Here is a 17,414-nt window from a genome sequence, read left to right on the forward strand (position 1 = left end):
AGAAAGAACTGAGGATAAATTTTTTTTAAAGATGCCTAAGTGACTTAGGTGCTTAAATGGCATTTACAGAAGTAACTTAGGCACTTAGGGGCAAATTTATGAAGGCAGTAAGGTGCCTAAAGACGCAGATAGGTGACTGGATGCTTTTGCAAATCTTACTAGGCACTTAAGTCCCATTGACTTTCAATAACATTTAGGTTCTAAAGTGACTTAGGGGCTTTTGAAAAATTTACCCTTAGTCAGTTCAGTTTGACTTGAGTGATGAAGTACAGGAACCAAAAGCAAACAGATGGTGAAAAGTAAAGTTGAATTTTTTTTCCCACAGGCTGCCTCAGTTTTAATAAACGGGAGCAAGGGAGGATTTTTCATCTAGAATTCATTTTTAATTTTGAATGCAAGATTTTAGGGGCAGGGCTGGTCTCCTTCCGTTTGGGCGGTGCCCTGTCCAATGGGGGCCCTAGATCCTACCATAATAAACATGGCTCAATAGGATAAATGGATCAAGTTCTGCCCTGTTACTTCTCATGAGAAGCAGGGCAGCGCCCCTAGATGTGTCCGCTGTAGCAATAAACCTCTGACCCTTCTGAAGTGTCCCATGGCATCTGATGTGTTTAATGTGAGTCCACAGCTAGGGCAGGCCTGAATCTCCCTCCCAGCCCGCTCCCAAATGCTGCCCAGGAGCCTCTGTGTTCATATAGTGCCTAGCACAATGGGGCCAAAGCCCTGTAATATGAAAGTTAAATGAGAACAATGGGCCAGGCCAGATCCCCACAGCTAAATCAACCTCACACTCTGGCCTATTGGCATGAGATTGTCAAACTGATTCCCATCTTTGCCAAGGGAATGACTGTATCAAATCTGACCCAGCCGGGATCAGCAAGGCCTGGCCTGCCCTAAGGAGCCTCCATTTTGAAAGCACAGAAGCAGAGTGAAATTGGGGGTACGTGCCCTCCCGGAATGGACATGTTTATTTCATAGCTTCCAAATAACCTGAAAGGGACCAGAAGCAGAGGAGCTTGTTACATCTCTTGTATTAATCTTCCAGTTGTGCTACTGGGGTGACACACAAGCGACAGTAAGAGATTGCTCTCTGCTGGCATGCCCCCCCGCTTTGGGAGGGTCTGCTCTGTGACTGTCATACCTAACTCAGATACAGACAGTCCTCCGTTGTGCTGTGTCCAACAACAGTTCCTGGCTCGTGGCAGAGTCCCCTGGTGCATGAGATCCGCTGTGGAGCAGCGGGGCGGGCCCCCACGCACTGGGTCAGTCCCAAGACACCCTGTAATATGATGGACACTGAACACCGAACGAAATAAGAAAACCCGATTTAACAGCGTCGGTGCGCCTATGTTACACCACCGCCCGTTACGCTTCTGATGCGCTGTCTTAAATGAAGCCACACCCTCTCGTGGTCAGAAAACACGGCTCCGAGTCATGGGATCGCGAGTGGCGGGATGGGCGTGTCGGTGGGTCTGAGATGCAAGCTCCCTGGAGCGTCCCACTGCTGCAATACAGCGGAAGTCGGAGGAAGGGCGCTGGGAGAAGGTCTCTGAGCCGACTCCCTCATCGGCTTCCAGAGGGAAAGCAGCCCCCGTGGGAGGGCTTGCAGAGGAGAGGAAAGGCGAGGTGTTGGGGAGGGGAAACCAATGGGGTGTAGCCGGTGTGGCCCCGTCATCGAGTGTGGGGAGGCCACCGTGCTGCTAGCCCCTGGGCCGGTGGGAAGCTTCCCCTGTGGCCTGACAGGTGAGGAGAGTTCTTGTTAAGTGAAGTAAGTGCTGAAAGGCCGGAAGGCTCACGTGAGGAGGGGCCATGGGCACAGGGTGGTTCTCGGCCCAAACGAAAAACTCGAGAGGGGCGCACTGAGTGCCACAGGGCTCCCGGCACTCTTCGGGGCACGCGTGGCAGGCGTCTCTCTCCCCAAAGGGGGCACCGAGGAAAATGCCCCGGAAGAGGCTTCCGGTCCCGGGGGGGTGGGGATGCTGGGTGGCAAGGCGCGCCCCTTCCCCTCCCCACAGCCCCAGCCTCCAGGTCCAACCTTCCTTGTGGTTTGTGCTTGAATCGGTTTGGTCTCGGCTGCCGTAGTCTCCCACCCCGCAATGGTCCCGCGTTTGACATTGCCCCACGGGGCTAGGAAGGAGACTGCAAGTCTTCGGTGGGGGGGGGGAACAGAGCTGCCCAAGACACCCCTCCCTGCCCCAGGCACCCCACAGGAGCCATGGGGTGTCATTTTACTGTGGACAAAAGTGCTTTGGAAAATAAACTCACTAGAACCAGAATAAAGCCTGGGCCAAGATCATTTCTGCAGCTCCCAGCTGCTGGGGGCTCCCCAGCATCCAATGCCTCGGCTCCTGGCCATCCGCCCCCGCCCAGCCCCCACTGTCGGCCACGTCCCAGCCGCTCACACGTGCGTCTGCATTCTCCTCTGCAGGGGCCGGCTGGGGTCTGAGTTCTGGGACGAGGACTGTGAGTGGTGGGAGGAGGAGGCCGAGGCCTTGCTGGCCTTGTCGAACTGGACGTAGCCGTCCTGCTTGCCGCTGCTGCTGACGCTGCTGTCGCACTGCGTGTCGAGGAAGGAGCTGCTGTCGCTCATGGAGCCCCGCTGGAACTCCCGCTCGCACAGCTCGATGGAGCTGCTGCCCATGCCCAGCACGAAGCGCTGGCTGTAGTCGTAGAGCCGGTTCTGCCCGCTCAGGGTGGTGTAGATGTTGGTGAAGGACATGCCCGTGGGCACCCGCTGCTTGTTGGCGGGCCTCAGGTCGGGCTGGCAGCCCGAGAGAGAGATGGTGGGGGTGGAGTGGTGGTCCTTGAAGGTGTTCACGCTGTAGTAGCCATTGGTGGGGTCCTTAAGGGAGAGACAAATTACTGTGACACAGCAGCCCTTTGGGGGTCTGTCAGCAACGCGTGTCAGGCCTGACATGCTCGCTACACCTAACACTGAAATATAAACCCAGAAGGTGGCATTCAGTGTAGCACTGGGAAACTAATAACTCACTGCTCATTAGCATTCTTGTGTGCTGTGTGTAGAGAGGTATGGATATGTGCTAGAATTATGTCCTTAAAATGTGTTTGGCAAACAAGGCATAAGCCCAGTCTGCCCTAGACAAAGGAGTGGATATTTGCTTCTTTGACCAGGTTGGTTGTTGGGCAGGGACAACGAAGGTACATTTACATAAAAGGTAAACAAAGCCACCAACCCAGTGAGTGGGGCAGATACCCTCTTACCTATAAAGATAGGGGGTCTGCGCCTCAAGTGATAAGCAACTGACGCAGCTGATTGAATGCAATATTACTGTGCCATACAAGTGTATCGAGTAAGGTCTTTTATGAAAACCTGTAATGCAATAGTGATTCAGATCAGTGGCTCTCAACCTTTCCAGACTTCTGTACCCCTTTCAGGAGTCTGATTTGTCTTGTGTACCCCAAGTTTCACCTCACTTAAAAATTACTTGCTTAAAACTCAGACATAAAAATACAAACTTGTCACAGCACACAACTGAAAAATTGCTGACTTTCTCATTTTTACCATATAATTCAGTTGGAATATAAATATTGTACTGACATTTCAGTGTATAGTATATAGAGCAGTATAAACACATCATTGTATGACATTCTAGTTTGTACTAATTTTGCTAGTGCTTTTCATGTAGCCTGTTGTAAAACTAGGCAAATATCTAGATGAGTTGTTGTACCCCCTGGAAGACCACTACATAACCCTGGTTGAGACCCACTGCTTCAGATCATTGTGAATTGTCCATATTAACACAGTGTGAGGAATTATGGATGATCACTGCTATTCTTTAAAGTCTGTGACCAAACACAAGGAGAAGCAGGTTTTCTCCAGGCAGGAGGGAAGGCAGCTATCTACCTGTCTGCAATGAAATTAAGCAGTGTGGAATCAAAACAATGGAAGCCCCATTTACATAGGAATCAACGGTGGGATGGGAAGTCAACAGGAAGGGAAGAACAGCCGAGTCAATGAACTTTGGGAAGACAGCCTGGTGTCTATAGCCCTGCAGGAGAGATGCTTGGTCTGGGTTTATTTTTCAAAGGTTACTGGACTATAAAGAGAAAGGGGAGCGAACCCCATAGCTGTCCATCACATGGGGGATTAAAGGGACTGGAGCTCTTGAAATCACAGAATGTTGGGTCCTTCAGCCAGGAAGGTTGATATCTCTGGGAAATGAAGATAGGTGAGAGGCTGCTCAAGCATAGATTGTCACTTGCTAAAGTGAAGTTTTAGAAGTGTATTTTTACTTTTGTTTGTGTGTAAGCCTTTCTATCTTTACTCTTTCTATTTGATAGCACTTACGCTGATGGCTTCTTGTTCATTTTACTTTTACTATATAGCAATTCAGGGCTGTGATTGAAATAAGAGTGTCTGTCAACCCCCTGGGAACTTAATGAGCTGTCATGTAGTCTCTTTACAGGAGCAAAGAAGTTAATAAGGTTCTGTGAGTGCTATAGTCAGGTGGCCTGGACGCTGCAGGGCAGATGGTTTGGGGGAAATTTGGGAGCAAGTGGGTGTTAGGCTGCAAAAAGTAACTGGCTGGTGGAAGCCAGGGTGTGACCTCCATGCTTGTGGGCTGGCTGTTGATGTCAGCGCTGTGCATAACATTGAAGGCACCCAGAATTGTAGGGCAGGCGTGACACAATCCCTTACTGGTCTCGGCTGACTAGTTCCCAATGTATAACTGGGACACGGAGCACTGGGGAACCTCATGATCACTGACCCCCGCTGTCCTGGGCCCCTTCCATCCAATGACCTTTTGGCTTGAGATTTCCTCTGGAATCGAGTATCCGCTCCATTTCCTCCCCTGCGTATTTCAGTACCTAACTCCTATTGAAACCAAAGGGAGTGAGGCACCTAAATACGTTTGAGGATCTGGCCCTACCTTACTTGATTTATACTGTTTCAAAATGAAGCGTTTCTAGGGCTGCGTCTGATAGATTTATGGAAAGACCAATCACAGAGGACACGGGCTGTGAGCTGGAATCTTGTGACCAGTCACTGCTCTTGGTGCTTTGGGGGAGCATGGCAAAGGTCCAGTGTGCACTACACCATGGCCCCAGGTCAGGGACAACTGTTCTGTACCTGGGCCCCCAGGCAGGTTCTGACTTGTGGGCCCTTGGCAGGCTCATCCTGCTGCTCTAGGACCTGCAGTCTGTTTTGACGGTGCCACCATTCCACTGAGACCTGCCAAACTCACGGCACACCAGCCAGGGAACAGCTGGCAGACACTGCTGACCTGGATCAGCTGTAGCTGGGGAACTGGAGGCAATGGGGTTCCACATCCCATTCCCTGTTCCCTGAGCCATCCAGAAGTCCCAAAGGAATCCAGTGCTTGTGAGGATGGGGGTGGGAGGGAGCGTTTGGTAGCTTTGCTGCTCGTATCCTTCAGATGACTTCCCTCCAAGAAGCTGCAGCTGGCCTGGCCCCAAGCTCATGCAGGTGCAGGTTCTGCTCCCGCTGCCTTGTGATGCAAGGGTCTCTGCCGTAAGTCGCCACTGGCTTTTGCTGCTGCCTCTGTCCTTATGGAGCCATGTTCCCCTTCAGCAGCCAGATAGAGAGGGCTCAGGGAACCAACAAGGGCTGAGACAGCTGCGTGCTGGAGAGATGAAGACTACTTCTCTGTTGCTATGGAAACAGCTCGGCTAAATATGATACCTTACTTAGTTATTTCCCCACTCCCAGAAGACAAGGGCAATGAGCCCCTTCCCTGGGGGGTGCTGTCACGCCAAGAGGGTATCAGGCCAAGGGCCTGGGAGTTGAAAGGCCCAAGCTGGTTTTCAGAGGTGCCGCGCCCCTGTGGCTCTCACGTGCGGCACCAGGCTGTGGGAGCCTCTTCGTGTCTTGGAGAGACCAGTGCATTGTGACCAGCATGGGACAGGGAGGCTGGGGAAGGGGCGACCAGGGGACACATTACCCATTCTCGCCCTCAAATAAACAGTGGGACCAGCATGTGAGAGAGCTTCTCACCCACTTTGCAGACCCCAGGCCTGTTCCTGGGTTACAATGAGTTTTGGGGACATTGGAATACCCCTCCCTTCCCCCCCATCCCCGCACCTCCAAAAGTCACTGCAAATAGTGTTTCTAACTAAACTGCCTCTGGTTGCTCCCCTCCCACTGGGCCTCTCTCTCCTTTGCCCTGAGGCTGCATTAGACTGTTCTGCCAGAGGGGCCTGAACACCTACTTTAAGTCCGCTTCGTGCTGCCAGAGCGGTGCAAAGGGATCTTAGTATAAATGAGACTCAGGCCCTAATTCTCCAGCCTCAACTCCCATGCCTCCTGGCTTGGGTCTCTGACTGTATTTACACCCCCTGCGCTGAAGACCTGGGGGACAAGAGGAGGGAGAAGTTTCTTGGAGGCCATGCCACGATCAGGTGTGAATCAAGGAGGGGAACGGGACTAACCCATCTTCCCAGCCCGGGGGGAGTGTGTGTGTGTGGGGGGGAGGAGAGGCGGGAGGGGGTTGGCTGCAGCCTGACGCTGCTGCAGAAGAGAGTCATGGCCTCTGCTTTGGGAGGCCGAGTCGGCGGGCAGGTGTGCGAAGGCGAAAGCTCTTCCACAGCCGGCCTTGCAAAGAGAACGGCTGGGGCACCTCCCGCAGAACACCCGCTGGGAGGCTGGGGTTTGTCCACGCTGACGGGCAGCAGCCCGATCTGCTGCAGCCTGGCGTGGCTGCATGTGGAGGGGAAGGTGGCAGTACACATGACTGATGTCACCCCGGGGTGTGGGTAAGCCGCCTCCCTAAGCGCCGGTGTGGACAGCACTGTGTCAGCAGGAGAGCTGCTTCTGCCACGGTAGCTACTGCCCTGGGTGGAGGCGGTCTCATTGTGCCGATGGGAGAACGCTCTCCCGCCGTCGGTACAGAACGTCTTCACCAGCCGTGCTACAGCAGGGTCGCTTCTCGTGTAGCCTAGCCCCGGGGCGCGTCTGGTGGAGGTGGCTGCTTCCAGCCGATGGGGCCAGGTTCGCAAGTGTTCCGCACTCCCAGCTGGGGCCCGACTTCCAAAGGAGCGCTCCTCCCAGTGCGCCAAGCTCTTTGGATAATCTGGCGGTGCGTGCCTGGGAGGTGTGCAGCGCACAACCCTCTGTGCATGCGGTGAGTGCTGAGAGGCTTGTGCGACGTGTGGGTGAGCCCAGAGGAACGACCGGATGCTATCACACCTGCCTATTGTGTCTCGTATTGCAGCTGCTTCCTGGGAGCTGGGCTCTGAAATGTTGCTTCTCGTGGCTGCTGCCTGAAGCAGTAGGGCCCAGTGGGCAGGGTACTGGGTTGGCCGTCAGCAAACATCCGTTCTATTTCTGGCTGTGCCTGGGAGCTTGGAGAAGTGTCTGCCTGTCCTTGTTTCCCTTCTCTCTTGTCTGTTCACACTGTAAGCTCTTCGGGTCAGAGACTACCTCCGCCTAGGTGTGTGTGTGGCACCTGATATCAGTTGGCATGTCTAGGGGCTACTGCAAGTCACGCATGATACTAAGGGGTTTAGGTGCCTGAGGCTGGAGCCAGGCCGCTGCTCACCTTCAGGTTCTGGAACTCCTTCTCCTCCTCCTTGAGCACCTCCAGCTGCTTGAGGACAGAATCCTGCTGGAACTCACCTCTGTCCATCTGCAAAACAAGACCAAGTCCCAGTGAGTTTGAGGGTGGGGCCTCAGTGGATCTAGCCCTGTCAGTGCAGTGCCCAGAGGGCTGAGTTACACCACAAACCTTCCCAGCTCTGGGCACATGCTCCCTCACCTGCAGGTGGAGCAATATCACCTGCACCCTGGGCTGTTCCCTCTCTCACCCCCCAGGAAGTCCTTAATCACCCCACTTCAGGTAGGGAGCTTCCCCAAATGTCCCCCAACCTCCTAGATGAGGCAGCACTGGCTGCAAGAGATCAGAGCATACTCACCTGCGTGACACTCCCTTCTGTGCTACCAGCAGGGGAGGTTTTGCTGCTCATCCCATCCAGGGTCTGCTCCCCTCGGGGGAAGGGCACAAGTATCTGCTGTGCCTCCACCCAGCCTTTCCTCCCGCTCTTTGGGCAAGGTCTTAGAGTGACCAGATGTCCCAATTTTATAGGGACAGTCCCGATTTTTGGGTCTTTTTCTCACATAGGCTCCTATTATCCCCCACCCCCGTCCTGATTTTTTGCATTTGCTGTCTGGTCACCCTACCAGGTCTCCAAGCAGGCTGCTGGCAGAACCAGGACTAGGACCCAGAGCCTCACAGTTCCAATGCAGTGCTCCAGCCAGCAGGCCCCACTGGCTTCCGCACGTGTGTGCGAGGGAGGGAGGTGTCACCCCCAGTTTGCAAGCTGGGAGCCGAGGCACAGGCTAGATGACAGGACTTGTACAGCGCCACACAGTATCTGAACCAGGAACTGAATCGAGGTGGCTTGAGCCAATCCAACCTCTCGCCACTCGCGCACCCCCTGCTACCCACTCTGGGCTGCAGCGACACAGGCAGGCAGCTGGGCAGTGGCTGAGCGTGTCCACCTTGCAGTGCCAAATGCAGCGGGATCTGGTAGCTGAGCTGGGAGAGCAGTTCCAGTTGCTGAGTGAGCGGGTGGGACGCTTATACCCTGTTCAGGTCTCTAGCAAGACCACCTCAAACCCAGGAGCAGGTATAATTCCAGCCAGAGGGGGCAGGTGCACATTTGTGCACACGCAAGTGTGTGCTGATTCCTACTGACACCAGCAAGAGCGTCGTTCCCAGTACCACAACTGTGGTTCATTATTCATCTTGAATGACTCATGAGTAAGGATCCGATTCGGTCATGGATTCTGTGACTTTAATGGGCCTCCGTGACTTCTTTGGCTTCAGCCCGAGGCAGCGGCAGGGCTGGAGCAGCAGTCAGCCCCTGCTCAGGAGCAGCTCCTGGGGTCGGGTCAGCCCCCGGGGCCGCCGGAGCAGTGGCCATGGGGGCTGGCGGCCAGCCCCCGCTGCAGGAGCCGTGGTGGAGCTGGAGCAGTGGCCAGCAGTCAGCCCCTGTCAGGGCTCCAACTGTTAGCCCCATCCCCAGGGTATTTTTAGTAAAAGTCAAGGACAGGTCACGGGCTTCCGTGGATTTTTGTTTATTGCCCACGACCTGTCTCTGACTTTTACTAAAAATACCAGTGACAAAAATCTTAACCTTACTCATGAGTCTTCATGACTCAGTCTATGCATTGCTCCAGGCACAGAGGAGTGAGGAATTCTCCTGACTTTGAACCTCATTAATAACAGATAGTGGGGTAAGCAGCAAATGCCTTTGGCATAGAGCCCAGTAGGGCTGAGCTTAGGAAGAGAGAGAGGCTGATTTATCTGAAAGCACCAAGTTATCAGACAGCTGATAATTCCCCCCTCCCCACCCACCCCCGTTGTTTCTGTGCTCTTGAGAAAGGCCATGGAGGAGGCCTCTAAATGGCACAGGCAGGGCAGGAGATTTCTAATGGCCGGACATGGCTCCTTGCATGGCTTAGTCCAAAACAATGATGGTCAGGGATTGCAGATGGCTGGCGGCACTGTCCCAATCTGACCCAGCAATGCAGCCCCAAGACTGGGTGGTCTTTGGTTGAGTAGCTAAGGGGTCCCTGCCCAGACTGATGGGCCTGGAATTTGATCTGCTCCTGTCGACCCCATCACTCAGCTCAAGATCTAACTTCAAAACATAGGCTTCAACACAAGTCTTTTAAAAGGAGAGAAAACTCTGGGTGCCCCGGTGCTAACAAAGCAGCACATACAACCTGGAAGTCAAAACAGACCCTACAAAAACAAACCGCTGTGTGCAGCCCTGACGAAGGCCCAGAGAGGGGAATTGATGTCCCCAAGGTCACCCAGCAGGTCAGCGGCTGAGCTGGGGACTCAAACCCAGCTCCTCTGGGCGTAAGTCAGCGCCCCTGCAAGCAGACCATGCTGCTTCCCCTGAGTGACAGGGAAATGGCTCTTTGCTTCCCACTCTTTTCCCACCCAGGGGCTAACGGTTAAACTAATGACAGTGGCCTGTGGCTGGCTTTGCTTTTGCAAAGATTGGAAGGCAGCGTACCTCCTCGCTAATCTGAATTTGGCTGCCAACAGCGTTTCAAAATCCCAGGTCGGTTTTGGTCTTTTCTTAGTGCTGTAATTAACTCCAAAGCCTGTGATTTTTCTGACTCCGGCTCCTCTCGAAGGTTGGAATCCCGGAGGCTTTACTGAGCCCGTCTTTGACAGCTTACGGCTGACTTTCCAAAGTACCATGGGGGGAAGGTCGATGGGACAGATTTTTTTTTAAAAAAAAACATCCCCCTTGCTTGCTCCAAGATTTCCTGACCCTCTCCACCCCGTCCCAAGACAGGCACCCCTGTCAGAGAGAGACATGAGGAATCTGAGTCTCTTCTCCCAGCCTCACTTGGTTTTCTTTGAAGACTGGCTGGGGCAAGGTATGCATTAATTAGAATATGGCTCTAATTACCCTTCCCTCAGAAAGGTGGGTCTGAATAATTATCCACCACTTTCCCGGCTGCCTTTTATCTTCAGAGAAATTGATTTAGTCTCTAGTCTTCACATTTTCTCTTTGCGGCTGTAGCCCAGACCTTCTGTTGGACTTACTGCCACTCAGTGCCTAATCTAATCACAATTGGAAATCTACATTAAAGTGCTGATTATTACCTGACTTCTTCTGCTTCTTTTGCTGGTAAGTGGTAGTGGAAATTTACCCTGCAGCACTTTCTGCTGATCTCTGAAAAGCCTTTGATATGGCCATTTAATGCAATAAATTAAGGTACTTGAGTTTTGCTGGAAAAAAGCCTATAACCTCCATTGATTTACCAGGGTAAATACATGTGTCACAAAGGATTAAATTCAGGGCAGATAAAATACCAAAAGGAGGAATGCTCGCTCTATGGGCTGCATGGCGGTTTTAGTGCCATCTTAAATTCTTACGTTAAATTGAAGGGATGCTGTTAGGACTGTTAGATTCCACATTCAGAGCCTGTTTGTGTGTACAGCTTTATAAACCTCCTCGAAATGTTTCATGTTTTTCTGCCACTTCAGAAAGTGCAGGGTTTAGTTTTCTTTCATTTGTGAGGCTTAGCCATTCTCCTGCAGTGTCTGTAACCAAAGACTGCTAGTGTAGGAGAGACATGCAAATGCAACTGATGATACGATGAAACTTCCTAGTCAAGCTACACTGGCCCACCTGCAAACAAACCGCATAGGTGGTGAATTGCAAACCAGACTGAAAACAACAAGAAACTTTTCCATATTAAGAAGCGGAGGCACCATTCGTAACACACGTTTGGGGGTTCTTTTAAATAAATGGCAGTAGTTCTCAAACTGGTTTCTGGACTGTTGCAATGCACTTTGTGTATGATTTTACCCTGCAGTGGCTGCTCAAAGAGAGGGTAAGGGACCTTCTAGTGCTACCAGTTATGGGAGCGTTTCTTCGGCTCATGTGGTAGGGGAACAGAAGGACCAGCGAGCTGCTCTTATGCGTGTGTAAGTAATGTAATAACGGCGCTGCCTGCATGCCTGCAGTGTATTGACTCTTCACCCTCCATGGAGCCCTTTCATTCTGAGACTCAGTGGCTGCGAGAGGAACAGGGGTGTTGTCTGATGATCTCTCCCCTGTGAAGTGGCTGGCAAACTGAACAGGCTGGAGACCTCCTGATATAGAAGAGCTACCTTGAACAGAGGACTGGGTGGGACCTCTGGGTCAATGAGTCCCGTCCCCTGCTATCACAGGCAGCCCAATCATGGGATCCCGTTCAGATACTCATCAAGTGCCATCTTAAAACTAGTAGGGTGTTTGACCCTCACTGCCCCCATTGGGAGGCTGTTCTAGAACCAAAGTCCTCTGATGGTTAGTGATTGTCTAATTTCCAGCTTGCATTGGCGTTTGCTTGCACGTGATGGTGTTAAGGTGCCATGTGGAATGTGGACTGCAGCATCTTGCCCAGTGGCTTCGAGGCAGCTGTGGATGGTGCTGGGCAGGAATTCATGCTGCCCTGCTCAGCCTGGCCTGGAGGAGCTTGGCGGCACGGGCATCCGCCCAGGGCAAGGAGGAAGGCGATGGGTGTTGCATTGCTATGTGAGTACCTCCTGCAGGCCGATTGGAGAGGGAGTGCGGCCATCGGACATGGCTCTCCTGAGGTGTAGCACTGTTCTGAGCCAGGCAGGGGGTGTCCCAGAGTTGTGAATATAAAGAATACAGTCACTTGGCTGAAGAGTGATGCTGGGGCAGGAATCAGCATTATTTCCTGCAGATCCATACGCACAGCCGACTCGGCCCCAGGTGGAGACTGTGGTCTGCAATGTGCAGGAGTTAGACTAGATGATCATGATGGTCCCTTCTGGCCTTAACTTCTAGGAGACTCTTGGCTTCACTGGTGTGAAACCTGCTTACGCCAATGCTTAGGCTGAGGCAGGGTTTTGTCTGCCCCCTTGCTGCCGCCTGCAGACACACTGTGGAGGGAATCGTAGCTGAGCTGGCTAACCAGGGAAGGGAAAGTGATGAGACAAACTAATATTCATGCAGGCTCCTCAGAGAGGACTTAGAATATCAGGGTTGGAAGGGACCTCAGGAGGTATCTAGTCCAACCCCCTGCTCAAAGCAGGACCAATCCCCAATTTTTGCCCCAGATCCTAAATGGCCCCCTCAAGGATTGAACTCCCAATCCTGGGTTTAGCAGGCCAATGCTCAAACCACTGAGCTATCCCTCCCCCAAGCAACAGACTGTGAAATCTCCAACCCTAGCCCAAATGATGATAACGCTTTGTCATTCTCTGCTGCTTTCCATCTGACCTGCTTCTTCTCCTGGATTCCCTGTTCTTCCCTGGGGGCTGCGCTGTGCCGTGGCGGGAGGGCGTGTGAGTTCCATTGACCCTCAGAGCTGTGCTGTGGGGAGCTCGAACTCCTTGTAGGGCTACCTGCGTTGGACAGCCCAAAGGGCAGGGGCCAGACGGAGTACCGTCCACTGGCCCTCCAGGGTGGGGGTTGAGAGCTAGAACAACTACCTATCCTGGTGAAACCGTGACCTTTATTGAAACACAACAAGGGAGCCATTCTGGCAAAGAGCACAGTTGTCCGGGAGGGTGGAGCCTTGTTCATACGCTGAGTGATGTCTGACCGTACGGGAAGGATTTAGAAACAGATTTATTACCTGTACTGAGGTAGCATCTCGGAGCCCACATCATGGACTAGGACCCCACTGGGCAAGGCGCTGTACAAACGGAGCAAAAAGACATGCCCTGCCCCGAAGTCGTGCTTTACTGATTGGGTAAGCCATACCACCCTGGGAGGGAGTGGGTGAATATTATCAACCAGAGGGGTAAACTGAGGCACCGAGTTGAGTGACTTCCCAAGTTCACTGTGATTTCATGACAGGACTGGGGGTACACATAGGCATCCTAGTGTCCAGTTCCCCTCATTTCCTTCTTATGAAACAGTCCCCTTTACTCTTCTTCCAGGGGTTGATGTGGTCTTGGGGCCAGAGTCCTAACAGTGAGGCTTAGTCAGCTGACAAAATGCTCAAAGTCCGATTCTGTGCCATGTCGTCCACATTAATTACAGAGAGGTGGCTCTTCACTCTAGTCTGGTAATATTACCTGTTAGCTGCTGTGACTTCCTAGTGCTGCGAGGGGGCAGTGCATCCCCATTAGCTGAGAGCCGCTTGGGGGTGGGTGTGTGTGAGACCGAGTGAGAGCCCCATGACCGAGATGAGGGTTGGCACCATAAAGGAGCAGTTCATAAAGCAAATTCACATCAGCTAATTTATAATTCCTGAATTAAGCCAGTCATTAACATGACCTTTATTAACGTTTACACTGTGGCTCAGTTCGGTATAATCTCACTTCATCATTAGCAGGCGGGGGAAATTCATTTGCTTTCCTTTCTCTCTCTCTCTCATCCGACGGCAAATAGGTGGTTCTGTGATTCCTGCCTGGGCCCTGGTGCAAAGCGATGCCCTGCCCCAGACCAGAAGCACAGCCGGGCTAGCTCCCAATGTTGTAAGGTGCTGAATTGACAGCCCTGGAGCAAGGAGTCCTCCGTTTAGCCACAGAGCAAACCTGGGGTGGGCAGGGAATGCATGGATGGAATGGGCCAAGGAGACAGAACTCGGGCCCCTAGATTCCTATCCCCTCCCTGGGCAGGGCTGGCAGCTGTTGGGGGCTGCAGGAAGGAAGCTTGCCAGGCTATACTTCGATGGCAGGAATTAATGACGCCCGTCCCCCTCTTTTAACTGAACCGTTCTGATTTCTTTTCCGTCTGCTACTGCACAGACTGGAGAAGGACAGAGCCAGTGTGAACAGCCCCCGGATTGCTGCATGCATATCAAACACCATCCAGAGCGACGGTGTATAAATAGCATGTTAACGAGGAGGCGCTTAGTTTAAACAGGTGGGTACATGTATCAATACATGGAGTGGGGCTAGACGTTGACTTCATTCCTACGATTCATGGGAATTATTCATGCACGTATGGGGGGTGGGGTGAGGGATGGAGGTGTGGTGAAGGGGAATGAGAGAGAGAGATGGTCTGAGCACAGGCTTGGGAGCCAGGAACTCCTCAATTCCAGTTTTAGCTTTGGCACTGAGGACTAGCTGTTCAGATTTGGGATTTACCGTCTCTTCCTTGGTTTCCTCACCTGTAAAATGGCGATCACACTGCTCACCTACCTACTTGGCCCAAAGATGCTGGAAGCATTAAGGCTTGTAAAGCACATGGAAGGAGTGTGGTGTAGTGGTGAAAGCATAGGACTGGCGGTGAGTGACGTGTCCTCTCTGTGTCCCTGTTTGCCCATCTGTCAATGAGGGGCTAATATTTCCTATCCCAGGGGTGGGGGTGGGGGTTGGTTAATGGGCTGATATTTGGAAAGCCCCTGGGATCCTCAGATGAAAGGAGCTATCTGAGCAGTATGTTAGTCTTATGAGGCTGGAAAGTGCTAGCTTACTTGACTTACTGCGTCGTCAAGGAGAGACGAGACATGGGGCCAAGGACAGAAATATCTGCATTAAGTGCTGGCAAAAACATTGATGTTACCATTTATATCGAAGAAATGTCATGAAAAGCATAGAAAGGAATAAAGCTGGAGCAGTGCCCATGGGCAGAGGCTTTCTACTGGCACATTAAGGCACCAACCTCATCCCTGGCATGACTCCACTGAGTCTGGTGGCGTTACCTCTTGGGGGCACTTGGGCAGAGAGGTTTTGTGCTGAACGCCAGGTGCGTCAAATGGAGAGGTGACCTAGGTAGTTCATCGTCCGCATCCATGAGCGGGTGGAATGCAGGCCTGGCTTATGCTCAGAGATAGCCCTGAGACATATTTGGTAGGGTTCTCTCCCCCTCCCCCCGAACGGAATTATTTGACAAATTTCAGAGTAACAGCCGTGTTCATGCATCCGATGAAGTGAGCTGTAGCTCACGAAAGCTCATGCTCAAATAAATTGGTTAGTCTCTAAGGTGCCACAAGTACTCCTTCCCTATTTGACAAATGTGGATTTTAATTATTTGCTCCGCTTTTTTAGAGATCCCACAGTCCTTTTCATTGTGAAGAGATGGGAATCAAGTGTACCAGGTTCTGCACCAACCACCCTGGATTGTGCAGGATGTTGGGGTAGTAGGGGACAGGTCGTGGGCATGTGGTTTCCTTGGGAATTATAGGAACCCCCAAGGCTGCTCTAGCTTACACTGGGGTTGAGAATGGTATAGATCAGGCCACAGAATTGGGTAGCCAGAACTGGTTCTCTGACAGGCCTCTGATCTCCTGCATCAAGTGGATCTCAGTGCAGGGCAGAATCTGGGCCAGAATATTATGGCCTCTCAATGCCTCTCTTTCTGCATTGGGAGACACTAGCCAAGCCAGTGGGAGTCCACAGGGTCCATGCTGTGGTATTGAGGCCTATGCCTTTAAGGGCTGAGCTCCCAGACAGAGTGTCTGGGCTGAGTGCTGTGAAGTTTTTGTCATGCACAGCTAGTTGAAAGCAGATACAGAATAAAGCAGATAATACTTAGCCATGCCTTGAGTGCGGGAGACTGGCCTAGAAGACCTCTTGAGGTCCCTTCCAGTCCTACACTTCTATGATACTCACCCCCAAGCGTAGACTGGGGCAAGCCAGGATTTGCAGTGTTTCCAGGCATGCATTGTTCCAATGGGCTGACTCAACCAAGGACAGCGTAGGCCGGGAAGACCGAGCCCCCTTCCAAACCCTAATGATGACCCCTGCGAGTCGAGGGTGGGGGCACAGCTCTGGCTGCAGTGCTAGCCCTGGGAGGTGGGTAAAAACAGGGCTTCAGCTTGCAGGGCTGGCAGGCTGGAAATCACACTCAGGACGGACTCCTTTGTCTGTAGCTGTCTCACTCCCGCACCGACCATGTGCTGGGACCCGAGAGAGCTCATGATCTAAGCAAGCCCAGCCCAGCCGAGATAGGTCCACGGGACAGAAGGAGCTAGGATGTGCTTTTTAATAGCTAATATTTTATCCTTGGCGCTCTCCTGGGTGGCAGCGAGGGAAAGCTTTGATGAGCAGCGCTACGGGGCGCTAATGCCCTAGCTGGACTCACAGCCCTCTGTTGCTCCCAGGACCAGGAGAAGAGCTTTCTCTGCGAGCCGACGAGGGGGAGTTTTGCGCTGTTAGTTAAATACACACTTTCTGTGTGTTCCAGCTCTCTGCCAGTGTCTGGCCCTGGGTTCCTGGCCACCATATGGACTAAGACACCAATATGCTTTTGTCCTTTGGTCATGCTGTTGTCACGCAGATGGCTGGTGATAAAGCTACCCACAGACCTGTTAAAGCTGAGTGGCTGCCATGAACTTATTGCCTGGACTGCTGAATTCAAGGACATATCCGGATCTTGGGAACACTAAGACAGTCCCTAATTCTGCCTGGCAGCACTGTCTGCCAGCATCCATTGTCTGTCGTTCTCAGGACTAGTTATGGCTGCACAGGGAGCCAGCCGGAGACCCTTCCCACGGCCAAGGGAACAGTTGCAGTTTGAGGCGGCTGTTGATTTTCCCCTTCCAGCTTGGATGCCTCTGCTGTTGGTTGGCTCTGTTTTGGTAGAGAAATTTACAGCTTTTGGCTGAACCAAGCCTAGTCCTTCAGGGTGTCAGCTCAGAGAGAGAGGATTTAGCCAGGTGCATTGTGGGAGAGATTTTGGACTGGCTGCTGCTGGAAGCAGAATATCCCATGAAATGGCTGGTGCTCCTCTGAGAGGGAGGGAGGCAGGCATGTCATTGCCACCAAGACAACCACTGAGAGGAGCCAGTGTAGGTCCAAACGGAGCCTGGGCAGGAGTAGGAGGAGAAGGGGCAAAGAGCCATCCCCTCCCATTGGGTCCCTGTGCTGATGCCAGGTGGGTAGCACGGACACTGTTCCAGGGGTGGGGAGGGACAGGGTATGGGTGGCGACGCCCTCCGGTTGAGTTAGCACCTGATGAGCATTCACCTAAGGAGCTGTACGCCGGAAGCCATT

At 52.6% G+C, this 17,414-nt stretch overlaps 1 protein-coding gene across 3 annotated transcripts in view; it reads right to left on the bottom strand.

Annotated features, from left to right (window-relative positions):
* Positions 1-934: 934 nt before the first annotated feature.
* KIRREL3 (kirre like nephrin family adhesion molecule 3) overlaps positions 935-17,414 on the bottom strand; it is a 751,157-nt gene continuing 734,677 nt past the window's right edge. For all 3 annotated transcript variants that reach the window (XM_048827391.2, XM_048827394.2, XM_048827392.2), the window contains 2 exons: positions 7,521-7,607; positions 935-2,842 (listed from right to left, as the gene is read on the bottom strand). In XM_048827391.2, coding sequence (XP_048683348.1) covers positions 2,399-2,842; positions 7,521-7,607 — 531 coding nt within the window. In that variant the 3' untranslated portion in view covers positions 935-2,398. The remainder of the gene's footprint in view (positions 2,843-7,520; positions 7,608-17,414) is intronic.

The sequence above is a fragment of the Caretta caretta genome, chromosome 22 (genome assembly GCF_965140235.1).
Source record: "Caretta caretta isolate rCarCar2 chromosome 22, rCarCar1.hap1, whole genome shotgun sequence".
Lineage (NCBI taxonomy): Eukaryota > Metazoa > Chordata > Testudines > Cheloniidae > Caretta > Caretta caretta.